At 37.9% G+C, this 21162-nt stretch overlaps 1 protein-coding gene across 1 annotated transcript in view; it reads left to right on the top strand.

Moving 5' to 3' along the window:
• The window catches only part of KCNH8 (potassium voltage-gated channel subfamily H member 8), a 204339-nt gene extending 183704 nt beyond the window's left edge, over positions 1-20635 (top strand). Inside the window, exons 13-16 of the mRNA XM_076332319.1 lie at positions 50-405; positions 4402-4508; positions 5564-5640; positions 19925-20635. Coding sequence (XP_076188434.1) covers positions 50-405; positions 4402-4508; positions 5564-5640; positions 19925-20635 — 1251 coding nt within the window. The remainder of the gene's footprint in view (positions 1-49; positions 406-4401; positions 4509-5563; positions 5641-19924) is intronic.
• Positions 20636-21162: the final 527 nt, after the last annotated feature.

The raw sequence follows: 21162 nt of genomic DNA, 5'->3' as shown, positions 1-21162 counted from the left end.
AACATCAGGCTCTGAATTTTATGCTAGTATGCATTATCTGCTATTTTAGAGAGAGCTCAAGGGAAATGGAAATATAAAGAAGAGACTCCCTTCAATTGTGGAAGATGAAGATGAGGATGAGGAAGGAGAAGAAGAGAGCAGCACCCTTTCACCAATCCATACAAGAAGCACAAATTGTTCTCAGCAGAAGAAGGCTGGAAGCAATAAAGGACACCTAGGGAGAAACTTGAAGCAGTTGGCCTCAGGAACGGTGCCCTTTCATTCACCCATCCGTGCTTGCAGTTCAAACCCCTCAAGAACCAAACATGAGACAGAGCTCCATTACTACTCCAGAAGGAAGGAGAAAAACCTTAAGTTACACCTTTCAGCACTGACCACCAGTGGTCCACCTGACCTGAGCCCAAGGTAATAGTTATGAACAGTTATTTTCTTCTCTATCACATAAATTCTATTAAAAACATAATGATCGGAACACTATAAAATATTTCTTTTTCTTTAATAGTTGATACTTTTGTTCATCCCACAGAGAAGGAAAAGTCCTCTTATTGTAGGAACTATTACACACTATGAAGAAGGTTATGACTTTAGGACTTTATTGCAAAATAAAATATTTCTACCAGTAAAAAGGGAAAGTATCGAGCAATTACAAAAATTACTATTTGAATAGTCTGGCTCTATAGTATCATTTTATCCATCTGTAATAATATGCATTCCCACAATAGCACTGTGAAACATTCTAAGTCCATCAGAGAGACAGCAATTTAGAAAGCAAGTAGATGATAACACAGCATAGCTGTGCAAATACAAAAATTGCTGGAGTAGAGAACTATAATGGAAAAGTATGGCCTAGCAATATTTAGAAATTTTAGAAAATATTTAGAGTTTTTTTACATTAAAGAAAGGAAATCTGATAATGCAAGTTACGTAGAGAGTAAATATGGAGTTGAGAAAATCTGTTTTGTTGTGACTTTTGACACAAACAAGAGTCATAATAGTTTACTGTGGTATTATCAGTGTATAATTTTAAATATTTTAATTTTTTTACTTGTAAGCTGATCTATCTATCTTACTTCTAAATTGCTGCACCGTAATAATTAACTATTAACCAACAGGTTTGGGATCAATTCTTTACAGAAAATACAGTCACTTTTTCACATACAAGGAGCTGCAGCAGTTGATCTTCCAGTTCGAGTTTTGGTTTTTATAATTTGAAGTATTTTACCTATTCAAGAACTTCCTTTATTCACTAGAGGCAGAGTGGTAGTTTCAGCAACTTGCCTTAGCAAACATGAAATAGCCACAGCTTGACCAATATTTGTTTAGCTCTGTCAAGGCATCTGTCCCTAAGAATGCAATCATAAAAAGGACATGGAAGACTATATAGAAATCTTTCCCTCTCATCATATGTTTGATCAGTACAGTTACATTTCAAATAGGAGCAGGATACAAACTGATTTTAATTTTGTCAATATAAGGGAAAATAATGTGTGGAAAACCAGCTTCTACGCTAGCAAAATTGAAATGCATAGTGGATATTTTCTCATTTCTTTTGTAGATCTCATATGAATTTGGTTCAGGTCAGCTATGAGTAAAGGTCATTATCATTTGCATAACAGGTGGCAATTCAGGGAAAAGCTACCTTTCATATTTTCTGCTGAAATGTAATCTTGCTGATTATCATTCTGAACATATGCAGTCAGACGTGGGCACCCAAGGCTGCAAGAGCAAATGTGAAGCAAGTATTGTTACATATATTATTATTTCCTATTTCCATTCATAATTTTGTAACTGCAGAATAATCCTGTTAATAGGCTGGAAAATTGGCCAAAGACACGTGTTTTTCAGACTTTGTTTTCCAGCCAAAATACTTTCATATTATTTCCCAAAATGAGTTTATATTACCAGAACATTTAAACTGACAAGTTAAAACCACTTTAAAAAGTGCCTTAAATGTTTCTTAGTAACCATTAAGGAGAAAATAAGACTTTAATTGAGATCCTTGCTTTCGTTTGCTGTTGGACAGCAGCGTAAGTGGAAGGCAAGACTCTGGTTGAAATGTCCAGTCAGTGCAGTTGTGAGGTATATAACCATACTTTGTCAAGAAAATATACCTTGTCTGCTTAAGAAACTTGTTCTACTGTGGATGTTCCCTCGAGTAAGCCAACCAGAACTCTTCACTGGTGCTTCAGGTTCTTTCTTTGTACACCACAGTGAAGGCAATAAAGCACAGAGACTGGGTAAATTATTTAAATAGTTCTTGGCACAAGGAATAGAAGCCAGCATTCTAACTTCTTGGATACAGTCATAGTTTTCCCAATCACTTTTTGGGTATTTTGCCTATGAAGTAGAACAGCATCAAAAGGAAGAAAAAGGAAGAAAGTGTAAGTGATAATAAAGGCAGTCCTGGGAGGAGGCATTTATGCATTTGAATCTCCTCAGACCCACCTGGACGAGTGCACTCTAGCCCTGATCGGCTGGATAGAAGAGGTCACATGTTAATCTTTTCTGACTTTTTGGCTTCTAGGGGTGGAGGTGTCTGTCTTCAGGAGAAAATTCAGAGCTGTACAATAGCTAATTCAGAAAGGGGTGAGACTTACCAATTACTTTTGTCCCCTCATGTTTTCAACTCACTAGATTATGTTGCTCCACAGCCAGTTCCTTGTATATGAATAAGCATCTTGCCCATTACATATTTCCCACATAGAAGCCTGTCTTTTGGCTCTCCAGAATTAGCTATTTTTACTAATATGGTTTCTTTTTAGTCTGAATCTTTAAACACTTTAAAGGATATAGTGTCTATAAATTCTAAGTCACATCTGAGCAGGTTTTCCCCTGTGTGCTTTAAAGGCAGTTAAAATGTTAGCATTTTATATAATTAGAAATCTCTATAAAAGGGATATAGGTATTTAAAATTTTCTTTTTGAAGCAGTGAGGTCAGATGACATTAAATAGGTTTTATAACAAATTTCAAACAAAATAATCATTCAGGTTTTCAGCTGCAGATAACAGTATAGGCCAGAGCAGCTCAAGCACCACAATTGAGTCTCATCTCCTCACAGAGGATGGTTAAGATTAGACTGAAATCTAATAATATCCAACTGGCATCATGAACACTCAGACATGACACAGAGCCCTAAATCCCCATGAAGAGCTGAGGACAAGAATATATGGTATTTATATTCTTAGAGCTTACAGATCTAAGTTACATGGGTCTTTCGAGCCAAATACATCACAGATACCTCTGTGTTGTCTGTTCTTCCTTTCTCCAAACATTTCCAGTCAAGAGGTTTGCTTGACAACATCCTTATTAGATGGAAAGTCTAATTTCCATCATCACAAAGTTATCACCGTTGACTGAGAGGCCAAGAACTGTCTGCTTTAGCCCTTCCAGATTAGTATTTAACTCATCTGCCTACTGTAAGACAAATTCTGAATCTTGTGCCTGGACAAAACAAGAAATTGATGCTCCACATCTGTCAGTTGGCAGTTTTCTGAGTTACTTTCATTGACTTTAAAACAGTTCTCTTTATAGCACAATTTATTATAAATGAGAACAGAAAATATTAATAATTATATATTTTTAATAATGTGTATTGACTCCTCCATCTGATGCCAATTTTCTATTCTTTGTATGCAGCACTTGATTATTGTATAAAATGCTTTGTTTTTTCCTTTGGATTTCTTGACACTGCAAATTGGAGGTCAACTGCATTGCATGAGTAGAAATAACTGACAAAAATACCTTTTCTAGTAGTTAGATCCAATACCAATACTAATGTAACTGGGATATTGCAGGTTGGTCTACACATCTTCCTATACCCAATTTGCAAACAAGATTGCCCTGCCTGAGCTAGTTAGTTTTAACCGAATTTGAGAATAGCTATTTGCATGGCAACACTACTTTTGAGTGTGGTTTACAGAAATGCTTTCATAAATATATTATGTTCAGGCTTAGGCTCTGCCTAAGTAAGCCTAATATAAAAGAGTCTGACTGTTACGTGCAGGGAGATTTAAACTTTACAAGAGCATAGTGAAGCATCTTTAGTTTGTGTAGAAGAAAGAATGGCAACAGATTACTTCAGATATGAAAAGCAAACTATATTCAATACAGGTTTTTTTAAGACCCAGAATGTACTGTAGGAGTCATGAAAATTTTGAAACTTCAGTTAATTATGTTTGGCCTCACATTCCTTCCTCTAACAGTAAGTTTGATCTTTAGTGACTCACAAGAAGTTATACCCAATATAATAGTTTTTACTTTTCTCTAAACTTAATGTTGAGCAAAATTTACAGTTGCTTAAAAATGTGCCCTTTAGGAGTCATTTTGACAACATAATTATGAATGTGATGTTTATGAAACTGTTTATGAAACTGCTCCATCACTCCGATTTTTCTCAACAGAATTGTTGATGGGATTGAAGATGGAAACCATAATGAGGAAAGCCAAACCTTTGACTTCAGCTCTGATCAGCTCAGGCAGGAGTCCAGGTTAACTCCTACAATTGGAGGTGAGTTTTGCCTGGGAAAATCACTCTTTAGAGAAAACAGTTTTCATAACTGCTTTTTGTTCCCCTTTGTTTCTTCGATTCTCAGAAGTAGCATAAATTGATTTAACATATATCCATATACTTTCAGTACCATTTGAGTACCACAACTGGTACTGTAGAAAAATACAACAGGGTCCCGAAGGCCATTTGTTGTTTTCCTGCTAACGGACAGTCATGATAAAACAGCTTGCAAAGAGTTCTGTATATTCATGCGCTATATTTTACCAGCAGTATTGTAGGATCATGCTCCCAAACCTTTGGGCATGGAAGGTACTAAACACAAGGACAAAATTCAACACAAAAACATTCTAATACCAGATTAAAAAAAACAACTCATGAAGAGCCATATGCAAAATTGGCTCTCAATTTTTGTTAAAGATATTTACAGAAGTGAAGGAGCATGGATGTACCAAGATTTTTAGAAGTAAAAGAGTGAAAACCTTGAATAGCAAGAGGTTTTAGGAAGCCTTAAATGACCTACACTCTGAAAAGATTGATAAAATAGCACCACAGAGGAATAGAGCACATCAACATGGGAGGGGAAGGAAAGAGACAGAGGGGGAGACCAGTGGACTAATGCTGAAGTGACACAACTAGTGCAGCTCAAACTGTTTCCAACATCCCCTCTTTTATGAGTAAACAGTCCTCACATAGCTATGTACCTTTTGCATGGAGGTTATTAAGACACTTTTTGTTTCTCTTAAAGCCAAACAGAAAAATAATAATAGAAGCTTAATTGTATCTCTGATTTTTAAAAACAGTTGACGTGTCACACTGTTGGCACCAGGGTTGTCATCTTCAGTCCTTTCAGGTTCAGACTGAAGAGAGCAGTGCGAACTTTATTCGTCACACTTTTCTTACACATTATACACTGAACGTTAAACACAAGATTTTATTTTCATCGATGCAAGTGCAAACTAGGTTTAAATTTAAAGTATTGGATAAGTGTAAGAATAGCATTGCTGTTTCCAAGTTATTATACTTCTCACATTTACATGCATTTGAATTATTTTCAGAGGCCGAAATTGGTGCTGCTGTGCTTGTTATCAAAGCAGAAGAGACCAAACAGCAGATCACCAGGCTTAATAACGAGGTAATGAGCTTTTGTGGGGGTTGGAGGATATTAACAATAATTCGAGTGCTGGAGAAAACTCAGATAACTTGGCAACATGATAAATGTGTGATAAACGAGTTTGCAAAACTGGATGGGTGTGCTGGTTTTGGCTGGGATAGAGATAATTTCCTTCCTAGTAGCTAGTATGGGGTTATGTTTTGGATTTCTGCTGGAAACAGTGTTGAGAGTACAGGGACGTTTTAGTTACTGCTGAGCAGTGCTTACACAGAGTCAAGGCCTCTTCTGCTTCTCACACCACCCCAACCAGCGAGCAGGCTGGGGGTGCACAAGAAGCTGGGAGGGGACACAGCTGGGACAGCTGACCCAAACCGACCAAAGGGACATTCCATACCATATGACATCATGCTCAGCATATAAAGCTGGGGGAAGAAGAAGGAAGGGGGGGACATTCAGTGTGATGGCATTTTGCCTTCCCAAGTAACTGTTATGTGTGATGGAGCCCTGCTTTCCTGGAGATGGCTGAACACCTGCCTGCTGACGGGAAGTAGTGAATGAATTCCTTGTTTTACTTTGTTTGTGTGTGCAGCTTTTGCTTTCCCTATTAACCTGTCTTTATCTCAACCCATGAGTTTTCTCACTTTTACTCTTCCGATTCTCTCTCCCATCCCACCAGAGGGCAGTGAGCAAGTGGCTGTGTGGTGCTTAGTGGCCGGCTGGGGTTAAACCACGATAGTCCTTTTTGGCACCCAATGTGGGGCCTCTTCAGCACACATCACCTCCTCCTCTGGCGATATTCTGAAATCTTTGCCTTCTGGCCAGCCCATGGTCACTTCCAGGATTCCTGGGCGACTGGGGTTTCCTATTCGAGCCCGTTGTGTGATCAGTGCGACCCACTTACTCCATGTAGCATCAGTTGCGTTATGTGTATAGGGGATCCTCCCTTTGAACATCCAGCCCAGCACCGACAGTCGGGGTGCCAGGAGGAGCTGTGCTTCAGTGCCAATCACTTCCGAAGCAGCTCGAACCCCTTCATATGCTGTCGATATCTCTTTTTCACTTGGAGTATAGCAGGCCTCAGATCCTCTGTATCCCCGACTCCAAAACCCTAGGGGTTGACCTCGAGTCTCCCCTGGTGCTTTCTGCCAGAGGCTCCAGGTAGGGCCGTTCTCCCCGGCTGCGGTGTAGAGCACATTTTTCACATCTTGCCCTGCCCGGACTGGCCCCAGGGCTACTGCATGAACTATCTCCTCTTTGATTTGTTCAAAGGCTTGTCATTGCTCAGGGCCCCATTTGAAATTGTTCTTCTTCCAGGTCACTTGACAGAGAGGGTTTACAATTAGACTGTAATTTGGAATATGCATTCTCCAAAACCCCACAACGCCTAAGAAAGCTTGTGTTTCCTTTTTGCTAGTTGGTGGAGACATGGCTGTTATTTTGTTGGTCCCATCCATTGGGATCTGACAACGTCCCTCTTGCCATTTTATTCCTGAAAAACTGGATCTCCTGTGCAGGTCCCTTGACCTTACTTTGTTTTATGGCAAAACCGGCCTTCAGAAGGATTTGGGCTATTTTCTTCCCTTTCCCAAAAACTTCTGCTGTGTTGCCCCACACGATGATGTCATCAATGTATTGCAGGTGTTCTGGTGCCTCACCCTGTTCCAGTGCAGTCTGGATCAGTCCATGGTGAATGGTGGGGCTGTGTTTCCACCCCTGGGGCAGTCGGTTCCAGGTGTACTGGACGCCCCTCCAAGTGAAAGCAAACTGTGGCCTGCACTCTGCTGCCAAAGGGATTGAGAAAAATGCATTAGTGATACCCGTTGTGGCATACCGCTTGGCTGCCTTTGACTCCAGTTCGTATTGAAGTTCTAGCATGTCCGTCACGGCAGCACTCAGCGGCAGCACAACTTCATTCAGGCCACAATAATGGGGTTCCTACATGTAGGGCAGTTTGGGGCTTTTAACTCTTTCCCAGATTAATTTTCTACATGAAAGCTATATAAAAGTTTCTGTCATGTGCTAGAGCTAAAAACAAAGTGAGTTTAGCATAGTTAGTGTATCTAATTTTCTTAGGATTTATCCTCTTCTGTATGTGCTTCTGTTTCTCTCTTTCCTCTCATTCTTTCCCCAAACCCCTTCTTCCAACTTTTCTTGTTTTGGTGAATGCTATGCTTTTGGAGAATTTCCTTGAAAGAAATGCAAAGCCAGTCATGTTCAAATTCACATCAAATGTTTCAAATCACTTTACCTGTGCCTATTCAGAATGAAACAGAAGGTCATCCATTCCTGCTCAAGCAATATGACCTGACGAAGGCAGGGCCAATATTGTTCAGTGGTGCCTTCTATTCTTCCCTTCTAATAACTTTAAACCTGTAATTGACTATCAATCCGATACTAAAGAGGAGACGTTCTGGCTAAACCGTTTCATACCTCCAGTCACTGCAGTACTTTGGCTAACAAGATAAAAGCATCAGAGTTTAACTTCACAGTTATACTCAAGACTAAAATCTGTTCCCAGCGTACTCTGTCTTTCAGTATGAAGAGATTAGAGACAATTTTTTATGATTCCACATGAGGAAATATTTAAATAAGTTCCACAACCAGTTTCACTTTTTTTTTCCTAATCTCTTTGGTTACCAGAAATGTCAAGTTTTATTTTATTTTTCCTTCTATATTGTGTACATTTAATCTAATTATTCTTTATTTCCATATATGAAGTATTGGGCTTGTAAACCTTTTTCATCCTGGCTCATGTTAACTTGTTTGGATAATTAAACGTCCTAAACTAAGAGTGCATGCATGGTTAGTTAGTCACTATGAATGCATCACCTCATTTGTATGTCAAACTGTAGAGTTCAGACAAAAGTCTCATGTCCCATTGACTACAGATTTTTATAAGGCTTGGTCAAAGAACTCAAAAATATCTCCAAGGTCTTCATTGACAACACTACTATGATAGAAAATTATATTTCTTGTATAATACTTTTGAAACAGACAAGTCATGTTGATTCATCCCTTTTGACTTTGAAGAGGACAGGTATTTTTAAAATACGAAGATGTATTACATGGTTATCCACAAGAGGCAATTGGAAAATACATCATGGCGGCAGATGTGCTAAGGCAGGCATCTTGTAGATTAACCAAATATTTCAACTGCAATAGTTCTGGGCTTGTCATTGCTTTTCTAGTGAAAGCAATAAATAAATCTTGCAACAGGGCACTATGTTAAACAAAAGAAGAAAAAAAAAACCATGATGAAGGTTATTTCCCTCCATGCACAATCTTCATTTTTTCCTGCCAACACTATCTGAACAAAATGTTACACAACTTCCTTGCTCACCCTAAAATAAAAAAGGAAATATGATCACATGCAGTAAAACTCTAAAATTTCCACACAGGGAAACAGAATCCAAAGACCAGAGACAAACATTTCACTGTTCTGAATATGGTTCACTCCTTTATTTTAAAATTGAGGAGGGGGGATCAATCCATTTTTTCACATAGTACGCTACCTGTGAGACTTCACTTGAAATAAGAAGTGCTTACCTTCCAAGACTTCTGCAACCTCTCCTGGAATAGACGGATTTGAACCACTAATTCTTGATTAAACAAGTCAACCATTAGGTTGTCAGACAAAGAGAAGTCATCACCAGCAGGTCCTTCTCCTCTTTCCACAGGAGTGCGACAGAAGTGGGTTCATCTTTAGTCTCTGTCTGTTGAGCAGGTATTAGGAGTCCTGTAAGTAAAAGGAAGAGACTCTTTGGAGATTTAAAAAGAGTACCACCAACTTCTGGAGTCTTGCTAGCGTGGTGTGTGAGACAGAATTTGTTTTCACGTAGTGTAACTGACTGGGGCCTGCATCAACACAGAGTGCTAAGTACTAAAACTGGAAACCAAACAAGGTTTTGGTAGGTTCAGTCATCTTTTGGCAACACCTGAGTTGATTTACATCTAGCCTGGTTAGTGATAAAATGACATTAATAATAACACAACCAGAAGATACAAATAACACAATAATGTTGAAAAAATTCTGAAAATACTTGTACTTACTGTTTAGTCACAGCAGAGAAAGATACCTTTCTCTGATTACACAACCTCACAGAACTTATAGAAGATTATAGAGCTACATGAGGCTACACGAACGATTATAGAAAACCCTACACTTTGGAAAACACACCAGACTTAGTCTAGGAACCTAAGGGAACATTTATATTCAACTTTGCAGTATCTCTAAGATTAATTTACTCCATGCTTTATAGAGTACATTATATTGAGTACATCTACACTAGTGTAGATGTGCTTAAGATGAAGATTGTTGTTGGTGCCTTGCAGCACTGGGAAGGAGTATTCTCTACTTTCCAAGCTCATATTTTGTTTTCTAATATGTCCCCTAGCAAAGAAGACAGCATTCTGCACTCTGATCAAGCAAGAGTCTTAAACACAGAAACATTTATATATGTGAGAATTCTCAATTCAATGTGACAGTGCATGGGCATACAATATGGACAAATATTGGATTGGGACATAAAAAAAAAGCACAAGGAGCCATTTTAAACTGGTGTAGATTTAGAATTCATAGGTAACATTCTGGGCTCAAATCACAGAGACAGATGGGTATCCTCCAAGTCCTCCCATGGATCAAAATTTACATTGAAAAAACTGCATGACTGTAAGGCTGCTTAATTGCATATTCTACATGTATTCAAACATGCCCCATCTGGAGTTTCTGAACAGACAGTACTGACTTGGTACTTACCCAAATAAGCCTATAAGCAGCCTTGCTGGAAAACACTAACTGTTCCTTGGGTTTTTTGTTGTTACATTAAGTATTGAACAACACTTGTAGACCCAGTGCTTTCATCATTCCATCACTCGATGATGACCATTAATGGAAGATTATGACTGACGCTGCAGCAGACTGCTAGCAGTAGTTAAAATACTGTCAAAGTTAGAAACAAACTTCTCTATTAAGACATGCAGCCTCCTCCTGAAAAAGAAAATATGAGAAAACAGGTCACAAGTAGCCAACAGCAGCAAACACTATCATTAATACATTTTCCAGTGGAGATCAGAAGTCAATCAACAAATGCAAAAATAACTGCTTTCATGAAAGGCAATTGTATTAGAACAGTTCACTACTTGCTTAAAAACGTTTCAGCTGTTCTTTGGGGGAACAAAGACATGCATCTTCCCATTCAGACATTCAATACAGTCTGTTGCTAGCAAAGCAAAGCAAAAAAGGGTTATCCCAGAGATAAATACACAAAACCAGCTATATCCAGCTTAGATATCCAGTGGAGCTCTTGGCAGTATTTTAGGCATATGACACTTACTACATAATCCAAAGGAAAGTTCATTTACCTAAGGAATGGGACTAACAGAAGACAGAGCCTTGATTTCTCTTCTCAGAGTTTGTTATGTATTAACTTTAGGATTAATGGAAGCACAGACTTCCTCTAAAGAGGGTAGGCTCCAAAGTCAGCACTGCCACTTTATTAGGCAACGTGAGAGAAACTTGAACACACCCCAGATTCCTATTGTATAGCTCCATGGTTTGGCTGCTCAGCTGGTTACCCAGCTCCTTCATTCTCTCACCGAACCTCACTTCTCATTTTAAGCCTGAATGAGATCCAAGCTGATAAAAGGGTATTTCCCTCTGGTTCAGTATTGCAAGGTGGAGTGAAATAGGACTACTTAATCTCCTACCCTATTTTCCCATTCCACTTAGTCTAAATAATCACTGGATAAAAAAAAGGCATGATTTTCATTATAGTTCAGTATGTTCAGTATGTGCAGGCAAGAGAGTTAAGGTTAAGGTTCAGGTTCTTGCTCCTGTAAAAATGCAATTATTTAAGCAATAGTTTCAAGATTAAGTGACTCGATACCCAACAGCATGGCACATTTTCTGAGCTGGGAAAAGCTTGATTCAAAGATCTGCTCCAAATTAGGCCGAGCGAGAATTTAGGAATAGGTCTTCTGCCTTACAGTTATGCATCCTTCCTTTGCAGAGATCTGTACACCCAACCTGGTCTTTTCAACGCATGTGTCTGCAAAGACTGATCAGATGAATGTATCTAAACATTCAGCATTTTTTCAGAGGCACCATTTACCTGGTGCAATCATACATAACTACTAAGGAGCCCAGAAGTAAAAATAGGAAACCACCAAGCAGATTTTCTGAGATATACAGATGGCCGTAAGTCTAGATTAAAGCGCCTGCCTATCACTGTCTCGTCGTCTGTACCCTACCTACTATGCTTTTGGCTCTCTATTATTTGAATGCAACTATATGAAAAGAGCATGGAAATACTTCTACTTTGATTCAACGTGCAAAACCCAAATCTGAATTATTTAAAACATAGACGAGTTAAAAATGAGAAAATACCCAAATTTTAGTCATAATTTTTCTCCCGTAATTTGCAGAGTGCACATGTACATATTGTCCATTCAAATACACAGGTACACGAATTCATGCTCAGAAGTACAGGACAGCTTGCGCAGTGCATGCAGACAAACTCAGATTTCTTTATCACGTCCCCTGTTCTTGCCATGTGCGACTCAGCTCCAGTGCAGCCTCCTTCAGCTTCAGAATTTGGGGGCTGACTTCATACTTTACTACATCAGTAGACCCCACAATTACAGTACTAAAACAGTATAATGAACAGGGTACTCGCATTTCTCCCATTCAACTGAAAAAAACAAACATGAGGAAATATGAATAGGGTCAGGTTTTGTACTAGAAAATTGCCTTCTGTTTAGCAGCATGTTGGAGCACTTAGTGGAAATTCAGCTATTTTTAATTTTAGGGTTTTTTAGATGCAAGTGCTTAAAATACTCTAAGCATTTGGCACTTATTCAGAACAGAGAAAATGCATTCACAAGGATATTTCACTTTCATTTAACAAAAGAAACAATCTTAAATCAATATGCTTATTTTCCAGATTACCTAAAGAAGTTTTATAAATAGACTATTTTAAAACATATGTCACATCCAGCTGACAAAAATCAATCTCTGCCCTCTCAGGACAGGAAAAAAAAAGAATTCTTTTTTTTTAAGTAAAAAATATTCCTTAATACTAAAAATGTATGCACATGATGAAACAGACATTTTATAATCAGTGCCAGCAAAGAATATTTGGTAAAGCGGAGTTGATCAGGCCTTCAGTTTTACATAGGGGATGTACTGTTGAAGTCCAATTTGCAGCTTGAGAACTCATAAAAAGAACTCTTCTGACTTACAGTAATTAATAACATGTTCTTTATAACAAGTTCATAACTATATTATCACATGAGAGAAATTATTTTGCAGCAAGGCTATCCCAATAATTCACTTTGGAAAATATCCTTCAATCAAGACAAATGTGGCAAAAAGCAAACTAATAACATTTATTGATGATGAAAACTAATTATGACTAATCTATCCCATTTTGGATTTTAACTGTGTAAATTTAGCATAAAAGTCAAGACATAAAACCTAGTATTATTTGTGTTAAGAAATAAAAGCTTTCTAAACCATAACCACCAAGTAAATACATTTTTTGTCTACTGAGATTTGCAAAAATATATTTTCCTTTTAGCACTGACATTTGTATTTCCAAAGAACTCCTACCTTGTTGTTGTTTTGTCTGTTTCTATCTGCTCTTGTACTCTGATGATTGTAGAGTAGTCTTTCCAGCTATTTTTTCCTTTCTTTTAATGTTAGCTTACTAGCTGTTGGCAGATAAAGGTAACAAAAATGTCTGATGCTCTAAAGCTTAGGTTAATTTCTTTTTTAAGCAGGACATACGGTGCATACAGGGCATAGGTCCTATATGCTGTCGTGTCTCTCTTGCACTTTTCCTTCATGGAAACACACCTGAGACACAGAAATGAATCAAGAGAGGAAGCAATGCAGTGTAAAAATCAACTGGGCACCAAAAGCTGACTTCAGATTTGACTAAAAAGTATTACTACCATGACAGATGATGGCGATTATCCAGTTAACTCTCTAACAGGCATTTCAAAACCTTCCTGTACTGAAAAGATCTATTTTCCCAACATCTATATGTAAATCTCTGTTGGTATGCAAGTTCACTGCTTTTTCTCTTATGCCTAGAAGATATAAGAAAAAGCTGATTGCCGTTCTCTTTCTAAAACCAATTTATACTGGAAACACACTATTCCAGCAGATCTCAACAAACCAAATTAATCTTTCTTTGCCCATCACATTTTCTAAAACTCTTCATTTTCTTCTGGATTGCCTTTGGTTAGATCTTTTAAGTCACCAACAAAGTACACGAACTCAAGCTGCACAAGCCTAAGTCATCCTAGTGAAGAGAACCCCCTTCCTGTGTCCAATTAAAAAAAAAAAATAAAAAAAAATTACTGTTGATATATCCTGGGAGCATGATTAATGTGTGATTCAGTGAAAATCTTCAGATATTTTTCTATAATACTCTGCATAGGCTCTGACATTTTCTTTTCAAATGTAATGTTTAACATTTATCTTTGTTGAATTTCATATTACTGATATTTAAAAGTGAACATGAATTTGATTTAGCCACTAAAAATAAACATTAAATAAAAACAGATCAGGATAGGCTTCTAAAAAGAATGGCTTGACATGTCCTTCCAGGAGGACAGCAAACCGCTGATCATAAACCATTCCAATCATGTGTGAATCCAACTCACGGTGATTACATCTTGTCACATTTTCTTAGTTGGTTTAGAAGAATGTCGTGTGGACAGTAACATCTGAGTAGTCTTCCGACAAGATATATGTTACACCTACAGTTTCTTCTTATCTATTAAACCAGTTATTCAGTTAAAGAAGAGAATTAGATTGTTTCGCCATGGTTTATTCTTAAGAAATTTATGTTGTTCTCTTTTAACTAATTAATTTATGTTCTTTTTTAACTATTTCTTTAGGCACTTATAGAAATTGTTTGCTTAATATTTTTGCCCAATGTCATATATTACCACCTCAGGCTTTCATTCAACAGTACACATTAACAGCTTCTCTTCTCCCAGCCACCTGGGATTTCCATGATCCTCCATTTGCTCTCAAAGTCAGTAGCTAGTTGGTCAGAGTTTGTCCCTGATACTTTCTGAACTCCTTGAAGCAGTAATTTCCAAACCTGGTTTTCTTATTGCCACCATCATTGACACTGTCCTGATTCTATGCCAACCTGAAGGCAGCATCCATATCCAACTACGAAGAGCCACAAATTATTATTAGAACTGCAGTTTGGGAACCCTTTCTCTAGACTGAATTTCATGGGGGCCCCTGTTGATTTGAATACACTTAAATTATCTAGTCCTTTATATTTTCCTGTTTTGTCCTTACTTGTTTAATAGCAATAGCAATAATCTTAGTGTTCTAATTTATCCAGACAGACTGGTTGCCCAAGAGCTGGCTAGCGAGTCAGCAGAGAAACCAGCAAATTTTCTTCTACTCCTGCACAGAATCATAGAATCATTTAGGTCAGAAAAGTCCTTTAAGATCATCAAGTCCAACCATTAACCTAACACTGCCAAGTCCACCACTAAACCATGTCCCTAAGCACCACATCTACATGTCTTTTAAATACCTCCAGGGATGGTGACTCAACCACTTCCCTGGGCAGCTTGGTCCAATGCTTGACAAGCCTTTCAGTGAAGAATTTTTTCCTAATATCCAATCTAAACTTCCCCTAGCACAACTTAGGGCTGTTTCCTCTCATCCTATCACTTGTAACTTGGGAGAAGAGACCGACACCCACCTCCCCACAACCTCCTTTCAGGTAGTTGTAGAGAGCGGTAAGGTCTCCCCTCAGCCTCCTTTTCTCCAGGCTAAGCAACCCCAGTTCCCTCAGCCGCTTCTCATCAGACTTGTGCCCTAAACCCTTCACCAGCTTTGTTGCTCTTCTTTGGATGTGCTCCAGCACCTCAATGTCTTTCTTATATCCAGATTTCTGGATTTATTTTGCTGAAACTGAACCATCATATCATTGCACAAATCCCATATACTTAATATGAACTCAGATTAGCTGCACTGGATTTTTTTTTTCTTCTGCAACTAGCTTTATTCCTAAAGCGCCATTAAATCAGAAATGTCTGTCACCATAACACCAATGGCCACAGAGATGCTGATGATCAGTGAAAAGTCTGTCTCAGCTCAGTTCTCATTTCATTCATTCAGCAATGCACTTATTGGGAAACAGAGTATCAGCAGCTAATTAACCTGAGCCTCAAAAGACAAATCATTCTGGCTGAAAGTCTCCTTGACTTTATGAAGCACCAGAATAGAAGTAGCCATGAAACACCAAGCAAGGGAATAGAGAAGCTGCCATATGCAGTGCAAGCCACGTAGCTTCTCTGCATTGCCAAAATGCAACTTCCATTTCTTAAGAAGCAAATTTTCTTCTTCTCTTCTTTGGGTGTTCAGAAAGAATCATGGTAGAAAGACGTCTAGGTGAAGTTTGAATTGGAAAAGGGAGTAAGCCACAGAGAAAAAAAATAGCAGTGTATTCTATTAGGCTTCTAATCAGGAAAAAAAAGGCTTATTCCAGATTTCTCCAGGAACAGTGATATGAGAGAGGCAATCTAGTAGAAAATTAAACATTAAAAAAAATAAAAATTAAAAGCTGGAATATATAATGGAAAAACAAAGAAACCTGTTTAGCCAACGCCATTTAAACAAAGCAATAATCACCACTGTCATCTTACATTATATAGAGCTTTTCATCACTTTTATGGAAAGGTTTAAATACAGTCACCTCCATTCCCACTTAACTACATGGAACAAAGTATTCAAACTGCACAACAGTTTCATACTAGTAGTAAAGAAAAAATACTCTTTCTACTGAAACTGTCGAAGTAATTTGAAAATGCAAAATACAACTATTAAAACTTATATTGGTCAAGGCATCAGAAAGTATTATTATTCAAGTCCATATATTAAAAAAAATCTGTTTTTTTAACCTCTGTTTTGACAGATAGTCTTTCTTTATAACAGAGTCTGCTAAAAAAGTACCAGCACATTGCTTTTGACCAGCCTGAGAAGCACCGCTTGCTAATTCAAGCTAAACCTGTATAAATCCCAGTTTCTACATCAGGAAAACATTGCAGATCTTTTTCAAGTTGTAGAAACTGTTAAGGCAGCATTTCAAGTATATTTGGGATTTCACAGATCGTTTTAAAGCTGTCTGCCTAGCACAATGGGAACCATTTGTACAACTAGCTGTATTGCCTAGCAATAATCACTGAATTCCTGAAAAGAGAATAGCCTTACCACCATGCAAGGAATTAGTCCTTTCACTCAGGAGGAAACTGTACTGCTTTCAATTTCTGTTTCATAAACTTAAAATTTCTTTTGCTTTTAATTTGTGTTCTTTTGCACTTTCTGGAGCACTGTGAAATTACTAACATCATTGATAAAATTGTTCCCTGTTACACCTGCTTATTTGCATCTGTTCAAGAATCTCTGCAGAGTGTAAAAAGGATAGCATAAACAGTATTGTACTGATAGTAACAGTAATAGTATACTATGTAAGTATATAAGTATAATAATATATAGAGAGATGGTAATTAACAGTAATACAGATACTGGAGATTTAATCTGGTAAGATTAACAGTTTGTAAAATCCAGAAAAGCTTTTAAATGATCCAGAAAATTACCTACTTGCTTTCCCTATGTGTCGAACAGTATTGGTCCAAATAGATCTCACTAAATGGTGGTCAATTTCTAATGAAGTTTGGCATAAAAACTTTGGATCTTAAACTATCATACTACTGGAAATTATTAAAGCATACATCAAAGCCTAGTTTATCAGGTCAATTCCTATGACTGTGCAAGAGCAAGCTTGTGAGAAGATAGCACTCTAAGAGCTAGCTGATATATCAAAAATAGTATCTGGGCACTAGAGAAAGTTGTAATTAACAGAAATTCAGGACTGCCACAAGTACTGATGCTGGGATTGATTTTTGCTGTATTGTCTCAACGAACTGGGAAAAGAAACATGTTAAAGAAAAATTAAACTTTCGAAAAGCCTTTAAGTAATCAGAAATGGAAAAGAAAAACATGGACCAAACCAAACAAGATATTTTAAAGTTGCAGATATTTTCACACAGCATTATGCATAATCATAAGGTAGTATCAATCTTCCTATCTGCACGAATGCAGAAAGTCCTGTAAAATGGATGCAAGTTAGGAAACTGGGCACAGAAAATAAAGTTGCTTTATCTGCTAAGAGTAGAGGCCAGTGATGATCCTCAAAATGAACTGATGACCACTGAATCTAGGTAGCCATGGGTTTGGTTGTCCTTCTTCCCCCTTTCTTCCCAAAGAAGCTTTTGGAGGTTTTGCAACGCCATCTCCCGTTTCATAGTGGAGCACAGAAGTTCGTGCATGGTTGATTTGTCCAGAAATCTCACAGTGTGTTTCCTTACAGTCAAACAGTACCAAGAACCTGCTCTGGCTCTTCTGACCCCACAGGAAGCCTGTTCACAAATCACTTTCCTAACATATTTTAATCCCTCACTTAACTGAAGTTCAAATGAGCTCACAGGCATTCAAAGCTTAATCTCAGCTGGCAGAAGGAGATCTCATAGTTATTTTCTATCTAGCGTGACTTAATTAGGTAACAAATGCAGAAAGAGAGGTGGAGAGAGAGATCCTGTAATGTGCCACTCAAGAGCCTCCTCCCTTTAAGCATTTTCCCTCCGGGGTAGTGTGATCATTACAAGACTATTAAACAATATGATGGGTTTCAACTCTTAGCTCGGAGAGAAACAAAGAGATGTATAGGAGCTGTACTGGAGCTTCCTACTTTCCTTCTAACTCAGAATTTCTTTATAATTATTGTGTCAGTAATAACGCAGTCAGACTCAGCCTGAAATGTCTTTTCAGCAGATTTGTTTGGAACTATCCTGTCAGAAAAATGAAAATTGTATTTGTATTTCTGATTACATGAAAATTAATCTGTGTAGGGCACCTAATCAGCGGTGTCTTTACTTCAGAGCAAAGAAAGGCCCCCTGAATTAGCCTTCTTTCTTTTTGACAGGTGGTTTATCCTTCTGAAGATAAATGCAGTCATGTCTTTTTTTCCAACAGAATATTTTCACTAGCATCAGTATGAGAAACACTATTTTAACAGTAATGATAGTGGTCTGACCTAAAATAGATTGATTAGCTACCATAGAGACAAAGTTCATTTCTACCTCTTGATAGATTCATTTCTCTTTATTAAAAATAATTGACTGATTTTTACTTCCTACAAACTTTTCCTTAAGAAGGAAAAAGGAAAGACAAACACATTTGAAATGGTGAACGGGTCACTTTTATGTTTGAGTTAGGCTTTTCATTTCCCAAAATGTTCTTATAATGTCCTAACTAATGTCCCCGTTAATGTTCATACATCAATTTACTTTAAAATAAAAATTTAGAACCTGTCAATCTGATCCCCATTCAAACCAGCAATTTTTGGGAGATTAAAGACTTCATGTAATTCATTGGATGCTATCAGTGGTTTCAGCATTAAAAAAACAAAAAAGGTCTAATACAAAATATGATACTTCCTTTTGCACACACACCAGAATAATCTATGCTATGGATTACTCTCTCTCTGAAGTGCTATATGCAACACCTTTCAAGCATAAACATAACTACATGGAAGCAAACTTTCACAGGCTTTTATATGGTTTAAATGTTTAGAGGTAGCAAGCGGGTTTTAGAGTTTCCAGTTTCTTTTCTTCTTCTTTGTTTTGTTTTTAGTAGTAAGTCCACCAGATTTTCATGTAACTACTACTTGTATCCGACAACTTCGGGTGTTGGTTCCTTTTATTTTACTACGAAGACAGCAGTATATTTCGCATGTTTATTTCTGAACAAGATTTCACAAAACCTCACTTTTATATCATTCATCAGTATAAAATTGGTTAATAAAAAAGGTTTATGCATTAAAATATTTAATGATTGATCAAGAAGCTATTGATGTCATATTGTCACTGGAAATCATCTCAGTTCTGATCCTAAGGCCATTCTTTATTTACAGAGTATCATTTAAAATCAGGTAAGTTATGCCTAAGGTGTTTCCATCATACATTTTTATTGAGTTTCTTTAATTATTTCAATATGCCACAGGGAGTGTAACATGTAGCTGTGGTAAGGTAGAGGGATGGACTATTTTCCACATATAGATTAGTAGAGTATATTTCTTTAAAGTAAAGACACTGTGCCACAGATCAAAGCTGATATTGTTAGAAGGAAGGAAAAAAGGTATGTATGTGTGTATTTCAGGCATGACTGCATAAATAAATGCTGTGATATTTTGTCCTGCCATAACAGGTGACAACTTTAACTCAAGAAGTCTCACAATTAAGTAAGGATACAAAGAACATGATGCACCTTCTGGAGAACCTGCTCACATCCCAGAAGCCTCCAGGGTTCCGTGCTATGCACGGCATATCTCGAAGTCCTACCCTGGAAAGTATGCGGTCTCGAATGGCTTGGACTACGCATCAACCTTGCACGCACATGCAAGCTGGGAACTTTACTTGCACCAAAGCACAACTTTGCCACAGCAACACGTTATGTGACATTTGGAATACAGATCTGTCCTCTGTAGGCAGCAGTCCCCAAAGAACTGAACCCACCCTGCAAAATTCTATGGACAGTGAATTTTATTATACACTGGGCCTTCACAATTCCCCCTCCCAGTATCAGGTAATTCAGAAAGACAATTTGCAATTTTTAAGATGCACCTCTCCCCATTCAGACACTACCTTGACTCCTCTTCAGTCTATTTCAGCAACTCTTTCTTCTTCAGTATGCTCTTCATCGGAGACATCGTTACACCTCGTGCTCCCCAGCAGATCTGAGGAAGGTAGCTTTAGCCAAGGTGCAATCAGCTCGCTAAGCCTTGAGAACCTGCCGGGATCATGGGACCTGGAAGGAACAGCCAAAGCGGTTTCTGCACAGACCCCAGATTTCCCGATAGACATTGTGACAAGCACAAGGGATGCTAAAGATAAAGATTACCAAGCCATAGATGTATAATGAGAAACAGTGAAGTGGTACTCGAAGCATGTTCCACAGCTGCCAGTTTTAAATTTAGAAAGTACTGCATGACTGCTTCATTTGACCTTTTCTCTGGCGATCATGGAGACTTACAAACATGAAAATTCAGATTTATAGAAAATAAGGAAAGGTATTGCTGGTTCATACTATAGGAAAAAAAGATTTCTAGATTCTAGAAGCATGTTGAAAAGCATTTTGTATACAGATATAACTTACTGGTCTGTTTGGCAGACTTCTGTGATAGTCCAAAGACCCTGAGGGTCAGAGCAGCTGGAAGTCTAGGACAAAAGAACTGTCATGAGTGGCTTTTGTTCATCGAAGCAAAGGTTTTCCCTGAATGTCTGACTGTTGTTCCCAAACAATATCTATGGCACTGTTTGCTTCAGGTGATTGTGGGTCCTGCTGGTCTGTTTGTCAGTTCTGTGAAGGCAAAGGGACAATTATCGCTGCATGTCATCTAGACAATCAACCAAATAGAGCCAGTAGAGAGTGGTTAGTTGTTGCAC

The sequence above is a fragment of the Aptenodytes patagonicus genome, chromosome 2, assembly GCF_965638725.1.
Source record: "Aptenodytes patagonicus chromosome 2, bAptPat1.pri.cur, whole genome shotgun sequence".
In the NCBI taxonomy this organism is placed as follows: Eukaryota; Metazoa; Chordata; class Aves; order Sphenisciformes; family Spheniscidae; genus Aptenodytes; species Aptenodytes patagonicus.
This window is presented reverse-complemented; position numbering and strand designations above follow the sequence as displayed.